Source organism: Crocuta crocuta, unplaced genomic scaffold, assembly GCF_008692635.1.
Source record: "Crocuta crocuta isolate KB4526 unplaced genomic scaffold, BGI_CrCroc_1.0 scaffold102, whole genome shotgun sequence".
In the NCBI taxonomy this organism is placed as follows: Eukaryota; Metazoa; Chordata; class Mammalia; order Carnivora; family Hyaenidae; genus Crocuta; species Crocuta crocuta.
This window is the reverse complement of record NW_027530019.1, coordinates 4,926,322-4,940,834: the sequence shown is the minus strand read 5'-3', so window position 1 is coordinate 4,940,834 and position 14,513 is coordinate 4,926,322. Positions and strand designations below refer to the sequence as shown.

The following is a 14,513-nucleotide window of genomic DNA, read 5'->3' as shown; positions in this document are numbered from 1 at the left end:
CCTCTGTTTGTCTACACCCTTTTACAATGCAAGGCTCCCAAATGAACATAATAAACAATCATTGTTTAATCAGCATAGAGTAGATCCCATATGTCTGTTTAAACAGCTCAAGAATGCAGTAAGACTTGGTGGTCAACAACATTCTCTGTAGATACATACAAAGCTTACTGTAAAAAACAATTTCCAAATCTTTTCAGATGCTTCTAACCCAAGGCTTTATTATCCTGTACGTATGCAGCTGTTTGGACCTTTATACTTTTTCCATAATAAAAATTTATCTTCTAAGATTAGGCCTATTACTCGACTATTATAAACTTTTGGTCATCCAATGTATTCATAGTTCTTCGAAGGTTTATGACCTCTACATATCTAATAAAAATGGCAACCATATTTTTATCCAATTTGTTGACGAAATAGTCTGCATAGGACAGGGCCAATGATATAGCGATGTGGTGTACTACCAGAGATGAATCTATTACATTTCCTGATTTCTAAATCCAGCAATATTGTACATGCCTCCCCAACCCTAAAGGTGGGATATTGTCATTGATCCCAAATTGACTCCTAGAGATCATCAGTTTCTATTCTAAGTACAAATCACCTTGGCAGCACTGTAAAGGTTGGAAAACATTCTATATATCTGGATTATTAAAGACTGGGAAATGTATAAGTGTTGACTTCAGAAAGTGATTTGTATATAGGCATAATTTAAAATTTATGGTCAGACTTGACTAGACAAATCAGACAAAATTTTAGCAATAAAGACTGCAATCAATTTAAAACCTATTTGTCTAGTAAGAGATCAAATTCAGAATTTCAAGCCTATAAACTCATCAAATCTTGGCTAAAGCAACACAAGGTGGCCAAGTCCATGAGGATCTCTAATAGGGAGGAACCACCAGATATGTGCAAAAACTAAGTACCCAAGACTTATCAGTAACAGGACTCACATATAGCCAGTTATTCCAGGGCCATGGCTTAAGAGGAGTTTGATGAAAACTCTTGTGAGGTTTTCCCTGCAACTTTGACTAGAACTTATTGAGATCACAGCCATGTTTGTATATCAACCCAAGGAAAAGCAGTGCCACAAGTGTGGGAAGAGATGAATGCCATGTTTTTTTTCCATTAGAGATGAGGATATTTTATTTTTTTTAATATTTAAAGTTTATTTATTTATTTTGAGAGAGACTGCAAGCAGGATAGGGGCAGAGAGAGAGAGAGGGAGAGAGAGAATCCCAAGCAGGTACTGCTGCCCTGTCAGCACATAGCCAGCCACAGGGCTTAACCCCACAAACTGTGAGATCATGACCTGAATCGAAATCAAGAGTCAGATGCTTAATCAACTGAGCCACCTAGGTATGCAGAGGATACTTTAAAAAAACAATAAAACATTTTAACATTAAGATTAACCTGTCCAGTAAATCACTTTGATCATTAAATTTTTCTAAAATATATATCAGGAGTGTAATAATGAACATTGCCTATATGAAGCTGTTCAACTAATTATAGCAAATTAAAGAAGTAAGAGCGTTTTTGGGGATGCCTGGGTGGCTCAGTGCATTTAGCGTCCGACTTCAGCTCAGGTCATGATCTCATTCATGGTTTGTGAGTTCGAGCTCTGTGTCCTGACAGCTTGGAGCCTGGAGCCTGCTTTGGATTCCGTGTCTCCCTCACTCGCTGCCCCTCCCCGACTTGTGTTCTGTTTCTCTCTGTCTCTGTCTCTTTCAAAAATAAACATTTAAAAAAAAGTAAGAACATTTTTTATGATTACTATGCTCCAAACCTTTGTTGTTAGTCTTGATATATTTGATTCTTCTTTGAATGTGGACGTTGTATATGCTCTTGGATTCTTTAAAATTTTCATCATATTGAAGTCTATAGCTAAAAGAGAAAATAAAATATTTTCCTAAATATTCTATGGTTTTTTTCTTTTCAAAAAGGTGTGACACTTTTTCTTCTAGCAATGTACCCTAAATATGGAAAAAAACAAAGATGGATGAGAGAGAGGTTAGGATATTGTCATAGTTTGCCTCAGTTAGAGGAAATAAATATACCATCACATTTTTACTTAAAAGGGCTTTAGAATTGATAAAACTCACTCACTTACATTATCTCTTTCATTTCACTGTCACAAACCATTCTGTGAGATGAGTAAGATTTTCCACAATTTACAGATGGGATAATTAAGTGCAGGAAATTGTATGACTCGAAGCTATATCTCTAAGCTATCATTTAAGACATAGGCCTAGGTCTTTTACTTTAGAGTCTGGGGCTGTCCATGACCTGGTAGTTTAATGCAATAGGAGGCTTGGGCCTCTGTATGCCAGGGTCCACCTTTTCCACATATTGACAACAAACCTAAATAAGGAAAGACTTGGTAAGTTTTCCCTGCAACTGGCATGAATATACATGAAGATAACAAGGGAATCTTGCTATGTTTTAAAGAAAAGGAAAATTATATGGTTTAATCAGCATGTCAATCAGCCTAAAAGAACAAGCTAATTATTAAGGATATTTTAACACAGAGCAGAGAAAACAAGTAATCTGAGGAGTGTACTAGATTCTAGCCTGATTATTATTATCAATTACCAGGTAGACTAATTATATCTACAGATTGTAATGTTGATGATCCAGCTCTGAAAAGTTAAGGAAAGTCACCTGGATTGATTTCTGACATTAGAAATTAAAATATATTAATATTAGCCTGATATGTTACAGGCAAGTAGGCATTTATCTCTGGCAGAGTAAAGAATTGGTTAGGAAGGAACTAGCGTTTTAAAATTTTGAGTGGAACCAAGGTTAGATTAAGTTGAAGTTGGAATGGGCAAGAAAGGTAATAAACCATATAGTTTATTTCCTTTAAAACCTGCTCAAAAGCAAACAACCACTTATGGAGGGACATCTGACAATATCTACAAAAATACAGACGTATTTTCTCTTTGACTCAGCAATCCCTCTTCTGATACTATATCATACATAATCTCCTCCTCCACAGTATGAAAGAACACAAGTACAAGTTTATTGACTGTGGTGTAATTTAAAAAATTTAGAGATTATAAATGGCCCATGCGTTTAACAGCAGTCAAGTATTAGTTAAATAAACTAAGGCACTCTGATTTGATGGAACATTATACACCTGTAAGAAGAAAATAAGGAAGATACCTATACTGATGTGAAGACATCTACAGGTCATATCATTAAGTGATGAAAGCAATGTGGAGAGCAGAGCATATTATTTGACTGAATATATACCTTTAGTATAAAATGGAGAGTATAAAAATATATTGTATTTGCTTTCATTTGTATAAAGAAACATTGGAAAGATAAATAAAAAACCAATGCAAATATTCTCTGAGAGGGATAATTAAAAAAATAAAACTGGCTCAATTTTGAATATTCTTAAATACATATGTATATAATATTTAACTTCTAGTCTTTATGAATAGATATAATATTAATAGTAAATGGGCCTCTACTTCATGTCCACTATGCCCAGAATAAAAACCTTACTTTTGAGAATACTTAACTTTTGTTGTAAAATAGTCAATAGAAGGTCATATACATTAATATCAGGCAAAAATCTTAAACTGAGAGTAATAGCAAAAGATAAAAATGTAAGAACTAAATAAAAAACATGAAGCAAGGAAATTTTAGGAGTAAAAGAGTCAAAGAAAAAATTGCAGAAAATCCTAGAAAAATGAAAAACCTCTCCATGATATGATAAGAGTAATAAGTAATCCTAAAATGACTATATTTATTAGCATTTTTCTCCTATAGTCACCTAATCCATAATTTATTTTTGGTGAAAATATTAACTTTTCCCTGATTATAGTTTTCATATATCCTCTGTTCTCATAATCCCTAAAAGCTTGAGAAGATCATCTGAAAAACCAAAAATAATTCTATTTTATAAAAGCATAAGAAAATGTCTCAACTATTCTTACTAGTCTGCAGAAATTTTACTAGTGACAAGTATTCTATTCTTACTCCACTTACATCGGAAAAAAATTCAATTCCATAACTATCGCCTATTTATTTTAGGAATGTTTAAAAGGGAGACACTAATGCAAGTAAGTATGGTTATCTTTTCCACCTTTATAGTTTTTACTTCAGTAGTCTTTCTGAGATGCAAATAACCCATATATCTTGGCAAAATTAAACTTCATGCATACAATTACTGAATAAACTATAGAAACAAACAAAAAAGCATTACTCCGAGATCTGTTTATATCTAACTTAAATAGAATTGCTCTTGGAGAGCTTCATCTAGTACTGAAGTAAGGGGAAACAAAGGAAAGAGAAAACACAGGCAGTCATGCAAAATATATGTGATATGAGCAAATAAGAAATAAAACAAATACAATTTTTTCAGTAATATAGGAAAATGATACAATTATTTCAAAGAAAGTACTGCACACCCATAAGTATGTCCTTACTATCTTACTGCATATATTTTCTTACCATGCTTCCCAGATTTTTTTCAGATCCTTATACATATACTTCCCCAATTCATTTCCACCTTTTGCAGACCAAGTAATTGGTTTGTTAACAGATTAGATATCAAACAAGTGACATCTGTCTACTTATGGTTCTATATATAGAACCATCTTCCCCCTCTCTATCTGTGGTATGTTTTAAATTGGCAAAATGAAGCATTAAGGACTTCTTCACAATGTTCCAAGGTACAATCAACTTTGTTCTCTTAGTAATGTCAACATAACATATATAATTGTATATAATCTCACAGAGAGGTTAGGGAGTTCAAGTGCCTACAGATGCACTTTGTTAATTATGAAGTGCTATATGCATGTAAGGTACCACTAGCTAGCATCTTTGGGAACTAAATGTAGTATATTCAAGAACATCAAGATTTTTTGTGTAATATATAATAGTGCTCCATATCATGATTATTTCCCAAGGAAAATACAGTATCATTACTTTATTTTGGCTTGAGAAGTTATTTCTTTCTATTACTGCTTACTAGGTATTGTATCTGTGTCTTTAAAGACTAAATCATTACTTAGACAAGTTATAGGTGAAAAACACAAGTGATTAGTTTTTTATTAGTTGTATAGTTATTGTATAAAGAGGTAAGTGGCAAGTATCTGAAATAAGGAACTAGTGTATTTATGAACTAAGGCTCTTTGGAGCCACACATTACAAATGTAAAACAAAATAGCTTTTAAGCTTGATTTGATCAAAGATGTTGTTGAAAGAAACTAGATCTCTGTTAAGTCTTTCCTGTAGAATGGAAAACATTTAAAAAAAAAAAAACAACCTAATAACTAATGGGGTTCTGAAACAAAAATGAGGACTTATTGTCTGGGAAATTCCTTTTTCCCATATCATATATAAATTTATCTACATAAGAAGTTTAAAAATGCTACAAAAATTAAGACTAATTTCATTTTCTACACAGTAATACAAACTATAATTGTTGAAAATAATAAAGTTAAAAAGAATTGGGATTACTTTTATTTTATAACCAAGCCCTGACAATCTTGCCTGGTGTCATATAAATTATTTTCATTCTTCAGATTAGTGATTATATGAACTTATCATTGATGGATTCTATGTTGAAACCATGTTCCCATCTTTCCATATCTAAAAATGTTCTACAAAAGAGAAGGCCAGAACAGACTTTTGTGGCTACTACCCAGAGGACACATCCTTTGGTAGCATGGTTCTGGGAGCCAGCAGGACTTGTGTTCATGGGTTCAGTAGGAAAGCAGCAAACAAAGAAATGGCTCTTAATTGGCTATTACCCCAGGGCTCAAGGAAGAGAGAAATCTCCTAATTTTCTCCTGAAAGAGATTTATTTGCATATTTTCTTTTTTTTTTTTTAATATTTTATTTATTTCTAGGAGAGAGAAAGAGAGAGACAGCGTGAGCAGGGGAAGGTCAGAGAGAGAGGGAGTCACAGACTGAAACAGGCTCCAGGCTCTGAGCTGGCAGTCAGCACAGAGCCCGACGCGGGGCTCGAACCCACGAATCGAGAGATCATGACCTAAGCGAAAGTCGGACGCTCACCGACTAAGCCACCCAGGCGCCCCTATTTGCATATTTTCAAAGCTGCTGCCTGAGGGCCTTGTTTCCACTCAGCTGAATCTAAATGTTGACTGAGATCCTTCCCTTTGGGAAAGTACTTGACACACCCTCAACTAATAGGTACAAAGTTGGCTGTTTTAACAAATCAGAAAGGTTTGAGAGAAACCAAGAGATGGGGCCAGGTTGAATGAAAAGCTCATCTCCTACAAAAGGCAACTCCCTCAAGACTGGGAGAAGTGGATGTTTTATCAAATGCATAGAATCCAACACAGAGTCAAGGAAAATGTAGAAACAAAGGAGTATGTTCCAAATGAAAAAACAAGTTAAAACCTCAGAATTTTTTTTTTTTTTTTTTTAACAAAACAGAGGTAAGTGGTTTACTTGATAAAGAATTCAAAGTAAGTCATAAAGGTGCTCACTGAGGTCTGGAGAACAATGCAAGAACAAAGTGAGAATTTCAACATAAAATATAAGAAAATACCAAACAAAAATCACAGAGCAAAGAATATAATAATGGAATTGAAAAATACAATAGAAAGGTTAAATAGAAAGACTAGATGACGTGGAAGAAAGGATCAGAAAATTTGGAAACAAGACAGTGGAATTCATCCAATAAGAACAGTAAAGAAGAGAAAGAGGAAGAACATGGAGGAGAAGAAAAAGAAGAGGGGAGAAGATGAGGAAGAAGAAAAAGAGTAAAGATAGCTTAAAGGACTTATGAGGCAACCTCAAGCAGATCATATATTTGCATTATAGGGGTCCCTGAAGGAGAAAAGAGAAAGGGTCAGAAAACTTACTCGAAGAAAAAATAGCTGAAAGCATCCCTAACTTGGGGAAGAAAATAGACATCTAGATCAAGGAAGCCCAGAGAATTCCAAATAAAACAATGCCAAAGAGACCCAGGCCAAGACACATTATAATTAAATTGTCAAAATTTAAAGACAAGGAGAGAGACTTATAAGCAGCGAGAGAAAAGCAAGTTATTATGCACAAGTGAACCCCTGTAAGATTATTAGCAGATTTTTCAGCAGAAACTTTTAAGGTCAGAAGGGAGTGGCATGATATATTTCAAATGCTGAAAGAAAAAAACCTGTCAAACAAGAACACTCTACCCAATAGAGTTGTCTTTTAGAATTGAGAAAGAGATAGAGATTTCCAGACAAGCAAAAGCTAAAGGAGTTCATCACTGGCTTACAAGAATGTTAAAGGGAATGTTAAAGGGACATTTCTTTTCTTTCTTTCTTTCTTTTTCTTTTCTTTTTTTTTTTTTTTTTTTTAGAGAGAGAGCACGAGTAGGGGAGAGGAGAAGGGGGAGAGAGAGAATCTTAAGCAGGCTCCACACTCAGCATGGAGTCAGACATGGAGCTCGATCCCCTGGCCCTTGGGTCATGACCTGAGCTGAAATCAGGAGTTGGATGCTCAACTGACTGAGCCACCCAGGCGCCCCTAAAGGGATTTCTTTTAAGCTGAAACCAAAGGATGCTAATTAGTAATAGGAAGATATATGAAAGTATAAATCTCATTAGTAAAAGTAAATATATAGCAAAATTCAGAATATTCTAATGTTGTAAAGTGGTGACTTAATCACTTACAAATCTAGTACATAGGTTAAAGTATTAAAAACTATAATTAAGAATTTGTTAATGGATATGTTAGGTAAAAAGAAATTGTGACATCAAAAGCATAAAACATGGGGGAGGAATAATAAGGCAAAGTTTTAAAATGTGTTCAAACTTAAGTTGTTATCAACCTAAAATAGCTGTTATAAATATAAGTTGTTTTATGTAAGCCTCAAAGTAATTACAAAGCAAACAATAATAGCAGATAAACAATAGATATAAAGAAATATCTAGGCAAATCACTACAAAAAATTCATATCATAAGGGAATAGAGCAAGAGAAGAAAAGAACAAAGAAATTACAGCCAGATAAAAATTTTTTAAATGGCAATAAGCACATATGTTTCAATAATTATCTATAAATGTAAATACACTAAAATTCCCCAATCAAAAGACAGAGTGGCTAAATGGGTAAACAAACAAATAAGACTTATATATATATATATATTGCCTAAAAGAGACTCACTTCACATGTAAGAACACACACAGACTGAAAATTAAGGGATTGAAAAAGATATTCCAAGCAAATAAAAATGAAAAGAGAGCTGGGGTAGCTATATTTATATCAGACAAGATAGACTTTAAGACAAAGACTGTAACAAAGAGAAAAAGGTCATTATATAATGGTAAAGGGGTCATTCCAACTATAGGATATACCGTTTATAAATATTTATGCACTTAATATTGGAGCACCTCAATATATAAAGCATATAGTAACAGACCTAAAGGGGGAAATGGACAGCAATAATAGAGGGGATTTTAATATCCAACTTTCATCAATGGATAGATCATTCAAACAGAAAATCAAAAAAAGTCATTGGCCTTAACTGACACATTAGCCTAGATGGACTTAACAGACCTCTCTAGAATATTCCACCCAAAAGCAGCAGAATACACATTCTTTTAAATGCATGTGGAACAGTCGCCAGGACAGATCATATGTTAGGCCACAAAACAAGTCTTAATAAATTTAAGAAGACAGTGATCATATCAAGAAACTTTTATGACCACAGTGGTATGAAACTCAAAATCAATTATAAGAAAAAAACTAGAAATTTCACAAATATGTGGAGATGAAACAATATGCTACTAAACTAATGGATCAAATTAGCTTTATTTCAAATAAAGAAATTCAGTAAACTTGTAGCAAAATAAACATAATCAGCTACATTTTTCACACCAACAATAGTCTACTTGGAAAGGAAATAAAGAAAACAGTCCTGCTTATGACTGCACTGAAAAATTTAACCAAGACTGTGAAAGACTATAAGAGGATGATGAAAGAAATTGAGGAAGGCACAAATAATTGGAAGGATATTTTCATGTTCATGGATTGAAAGAATTAATATTGTCAAAATGTCCATACTAAACAAGCAATATACAGAGTCAGTGTGATTACATTCAAATTCCAATGGGATTTTCACAGAAATAGAAAAAACAGTCTTAAAATTTGTATGGAATCACAAAAGATCCCCAATAGCCAACGCAATCTTGACAAAAATGAACAAAGTTGGAGGCATCACACTTCAGGATAGACAGTCCGGATACAAATTGAATCATATACTGCATATACATATATAGTTTACTACTTTTTTACACGCATGCCAAAATACACCATGGGGAAGAGATACCTCAATAAATGGTGTTGGAAAAACTAGACATTCACATGAAAAAGAAAGAAAATGGACCCCTTTCTTATTCCTGGGAAAACCATTTCTAATAAAATGACAGATAAAACAAAAATCTTAGTCAAAAATTGTATGAAGTGGACATAAAAGTCATAAAAGAGAATAAAATTGGCAGGTAATCTCTTGAAAAAAAGTCCAACTTCATCAGTAGTCAAAGAAATGAAAACACCACTGATATGCCCTTTTTTAATTGAAAAAGAAAAAGAATGATGATGTGCAACATTGTTGGAGACATGTGTAAATCTCATGTGCTAACGAAGGGTCATAGCAGTTGTCATACGCCTCCAAAGCATTCGAGACACTTGGGTTTGAATGAAGTTGGCAGCAACCTGTTTCTTGGTCTTTTTAACTTCCCAAGCTCTTTCTCACTGGACTAGAGGGGAGGAATACTCTAATATTTTCCTCTTAAGGAATTCTCTTGATTCTTCAATATTCCTTCATCACCATCTTTTACAGGCTAGAGGTAGTAGGCTAATGGCCTGCAGGAAGGTCTTTAGGATGTTATCTGTTGCTGTCATCAGTCTTTATGACCTCAGAAGAAAGGAAGACAGAAACAGTCTCATTTTAACATTCCATTACCCAGTTTGAGGAGATTTCTGTAACAACCAAAATAGCTTTAACTAAGATGCTTGGATTAATTCCTCAGTTTCTCCGGGGTAGTTTACTCCGATTGGGTACAGTAAAGAAAAAACTGCTATGTATTAAAATTATCACTCACGTTACCATACTCACTCATTTCACAAATGTCTACTGAGTTTCAGCTACATGTTCAAGCCCTGAGATACAAAGATGAAGATGACAGGGCTCATTGTCTAAGTGGGGGAGGAGAGGACGCGTCTGAGACATATTCTCATATAATTGCAATGCAGTATGATAAAGCTATAGCAAAAGAAAACATGAAAGTGTCACAAGAACACAAGAATTCTTGCAGTGGCAGATTAAATGAGAATTGCAAAGAATTGGGAAAAAAGAATTTTGTTTTTCACCTTCTGAATTACTCGTCATATTATACTAGATTGGCCTTGTGTTCATTCTACCATTCAAAGGATAAGGAAACTGTACTATAAAGAAGCTATAAAGATGCCTTTTAAATTGTACTGCTATGACTAATAATACTGTAGGTTTTGGATCCAAGATTTTAAAAACTAATAGTATGTATTGAAGTGTTAACTTTTTCCTTAAATATTTCTTAATTTCTTTTCTTGCTTTATTTTATGCATCCTGTATGGTGTTTTTTATTTACTGGAACACTCGTTTGTTGGGACAATATTTTACATGTATTATTATATAAATACTATTTTTTTCAAACGTTGGGTCCTACTTTTCTTTGAAAAATATCACAGCTATCTGTGAACGTTCCACCAATGGCAGAGAATTTTGAGAGCTTCATCTTCCTCTAAAATTGCCTTAAAGGTATATAAGCCCTCTCTGCAGATACTCCAAGACAATTTCATTCATAGTTTGGGAGGCTTCTCATCTAGGCCAGGTCTTCTCCTCTCTGAGGGGATTGGAGATCTAACTCCCACTTGACCAGTAATTTAAAGATAATATATGTGAATTTAACCTGCATTCCCAAAGGAGACTAGTGTGTTAGTTAAGCATGTAGGCCTTGGAGTCAGATGGATACAGATTTAAATGCCAGCTCTGTCATTTGTAGACTAAGTGACCCTGCACAAACTAATTTTGTTAAGATTCAGTTCCTTCAAATATAATTGGATAATAATTACTCTACAGACATATTAACTGGTTAAAAATGAGATCACATATGCAAGTCGCAGTTCCTAGCATATTGTAAAGGTTATATAAATGTTAGTAAATGTTGTTATTAAGATTATTTCTTGGGAGAGGGCAAGATGGCGGAGAAGTAAGGAGCTCCGTACTTGCACTCGCGCCCATACATCACACAGAAAAGATCTGAAGCCATTGGAAACCTTACAAAACCTGAGAGATTGGGAGAAAAAAGACGCAGAATCCACTGAGAGAGCCTTCTAACGTGATGCACAACCGGGGAAGATAAAANAAAAAAAATAAAAAAAAGATTATTTCTTAAGGAGTATAAATTCAAATTCACTTTTATTTCATACTTATAAAAGCTTGTTGAGAGAAAATATTGAAAATATAGAGGTGTGACTGAGTTTTGTTTATTTCCACATTGGAAATAATGTATACATTTTCCAGTTAAGGTAGACTGAAAAAGCTATGTATTAAAATGGAATTTTCCCACCATCTATAGATCCATTTTACCAGACTGTGCATTGTATTTTTTAAACGTTTATGTATTTATTTTTAGAGATAAAGAGAGACAGCATGTGGGCACACATGTGGTGGAGGGGCGAAGAGGGAGAGAGAAAGAATCCCAAGCAGCGCATAATCTGATTCAGGGGTTGATCCCATGAACCGAGAGCTCATGACCCAAGTAGAAATCAAGAGTCAGATGCTCAACCAACTGAGACACCCAGGTGCCCAGATTTTGCATTGTCTTTGTTTCCTTTGTCAACACAGTACAATCTTACAGACTCAACTCTGGCTGTATTCACTATGTCAACACAGTTCATTATATTTACTGTCCTGAGCTTGTCTCAGGAAAGTGTAGTAATCAATTGGGGTGTTCAGAATAAATATTCACCTTTTTATCCTTCCAAGGCACATGGTAGCCTCTTCCCTCTTTCATATTCTAGTAAAACCTTGGTTTTCAAGCATAATTTGTTCTGGGAACATGCTTGTAATCCAATGCACTTGTATATCAGAGTGAATTTCCCCATAAGAAATAATGGAAACTCAAATGATTAGTTCCACAACCCAAAAATATTCTTATAAAAATGATTAAAATACTGTAACATAATACAAAAAAATTAAGAACATACAAAATATAAAGAAAAATTAACAAACGAATCTGCACTTACTTTTGAAAACCTGCATGGTTGGTGTGAGGGAGACTAGAGAGAGGAGGGTTATTGCGTAAGATGACTTTCACTATCACTAGCAGAATCACTGTTATCTATTGGCTTCATGGAATCTTTTTCTTTTCATGCAACTTTAACAAGGAACCTATCCAATGACATTTGCTCTTGCCTCCTTTTGAGGACTCCATGGAAATGTGCTATTGCATTGTTGTTAGACAGATTCATGGCTTGCACTGCCATAGTCTCCTTCCGGTGGTGCTCTTCTACAAAATTTTGCACGTTTCTGACATTTCACACACTTCTCTGTGTGTAAAAGTGAAGGATTCCTCTGCCTTTTTCTCCTCCTCCTTTGCAGCAACAAAGAGGGAACCATTGACTCAGTTGTGATCATGTGGCATTTGGTGTCACGAACTACTTGTATTGCAAGACATTGCTCGTTTATCAAGTTAAAATTTATTAGAAATGTTGGGTCGTCTTGTGTAACACAGAGCAAGTTACTTGCAATCCAAGGTTTTACTGTATAAGCATGGCCATGCAGCTTGCTCTTGGCAATGAAGTAATGAGATCTGAGTCAAAATGATGTGTGTGTGTTTGTTTGTGTTTGTTTTTGTGAGAAAGATTTAAGAGCCAATGTACAGTTCATTGAGTTTTCTTCTCCCTGCTTCAGTGATTATGGTGAATGAGATAAAGTCTTCTTTGGCTTGTATGTTGGAGTTACTACATTAATAGAGACTTTAGCCTATGTGCAATGGGTACACAATGTAAGTGAAAAATAAACCTTTGTCAGCATGAGCCACATAAGATTTTACTGATGTTGTTACTACTTTATAATATAGCCTATACTAATTGATACAGAGATTCACAGGAAAAAAATATGACTTAGTCTTAGTGTAAGGGACAGATATGCTTTGCATGCACAAATGGTTTGTTTTTATTTTATGGATTCTACCCAATTATGTAAGTAATGCTGTCATTTCCTTTCCTGACAGATAGTAAGCTTAGAGCCAACCTTATCTGGGAGCCAAGTCTGACAAAAGTAAGGGATCTCTTAGTAGGATCTTATATTCTAATCTCATCTCAGATTTTTCTTTTTCTATCGTAAAACTTCTTTTTCTTAATTGTTTATTTAGCATGTTATTTTATGCTGTTGTATTGAACATACTTATGTAAAGCTACCTAAATCCTTATAGGAAAAAGATGAGGATGTATATAATTAAATATATACCTAAGTACACTGCCTATTGTTTTAATAAAAAGGGTTTAAACATTGATCTGCAAGACGAACCTACCTGTGTACTTCACCTTCATCTTTCATTTGGGGAGCACTGCTTGCCCTTCAGAAAGACACAGGAAGAAGATTCAGGAAACTAAATTCTGGTTTTATTTTGCCACGAACTATACATATATAATCTCTGGCAACGCACTTTCCACTTAAGTCTCTACTTCCTCATTTGTAAAATTGAGGTCTTTAAAAAATTCTTAATTTATGTTCAAATTACGTTCTTTAATTTAACTTACATGAATAAAGGCCTGAGGGGATAGATTAATCTACCTCTATTAAATGGGGAAAAACCCCACAATGTGATTTCTTGAAACTAAATTTGCTATTTTGCATTTATTCATGCATTCCTTCAAGAAATATTTCTTGTAGACTATGTGAAAGATATTACAAGGTTATAGAAAAGCAAAGGATCCAATTCCTGGCTTTAGCAGTCAGTGACAATCAGGCTGATACAACACACGCAGGGAACACTTGTGAAAAACTCAACATCTATTACAAAGTTAATATGAGATAAAGAGGCAAATAGATTGTATCAGAAATAAAACTTTTAAGGATGAGACAGAGGCTCTTTGCAGGATCAGCTTGTCAGAGAAGGCTCTCTTAAAAACTGGTCAGATCTGCAGGACTTCAGACGTGGAAAAAAGAATGCAGGCCAATGGAGTGTGCGCAGGGATGAGGTTGGGTAACAAGACATTTAGGCAGGACCTTGAGAAGACCACCCTAGTTGCAGCAAAGGGTTACCTTGGGAAATGTTCAAAGACTATGAAAAAGAAAAAGAGCAAAGGAGATTAAGATGGAGTGGTTATCCTAGTGTAAACAGATTTTTACTGTGTGTCTGTCAGGAAATAATGCATTCAACGCAAATCTTTGAGGATGATTGAAATAATTGGTGGGTAATTATGAGTTCATTTAAATACTATAGTTGCTTAACAAATAATGTGAGTGATGTGGTTTTACCCTTTAAGTCATAAAGT

The 14,513-nt window shown here is 34.4% G+C and overlaps 2 protein-coding genes across 13 annotated transcripts in view; one reads left to right on the top strand and one right to left on the bottom strand.

The window, feature by feature from the left end:
- FAM227B (family with sequence similarity 227 member B) overlaps positions 1-14,513 on the bottom strand; it is a 160,872-nt gene that overhangs the window by 3,138 nt on the left and 143,221 nt on the right. For 11 of the 12 annotated variants that reach the window (XM_077764439.1, XM_077764442.1, XM_077764436.1 and 8 more), the window contains one exon: positions 1,784-1,881. In XM_077764439.1, the coding sequence (XP_077620565.1) occupies positions 1,784-1,881 (98 nt within the window). Of the gene's footprint in view, positions 1-1,783; positions 1,882-14,513 lie in introns of those variants that run through there. The other variant, XR_013335211.1, reaches the window with a different exon arrangement.
- Positions 11,207-14,513, top strand: part of DTWD1 (DTW motif tRNA-uridine aminocarboxypropyltransferase 1) — a 164,034-nt gene continuing 160,727 nt past the window's right edge. The window contains exon 1 of the mRNA XM_077764445.1: positions 11,207-11,347. The gene's annotated coding sequence lies outside the window, so the exon portion shown is untranslated. The remainder of the gene's footprint in view (positions 11,348-14,513) is intronic.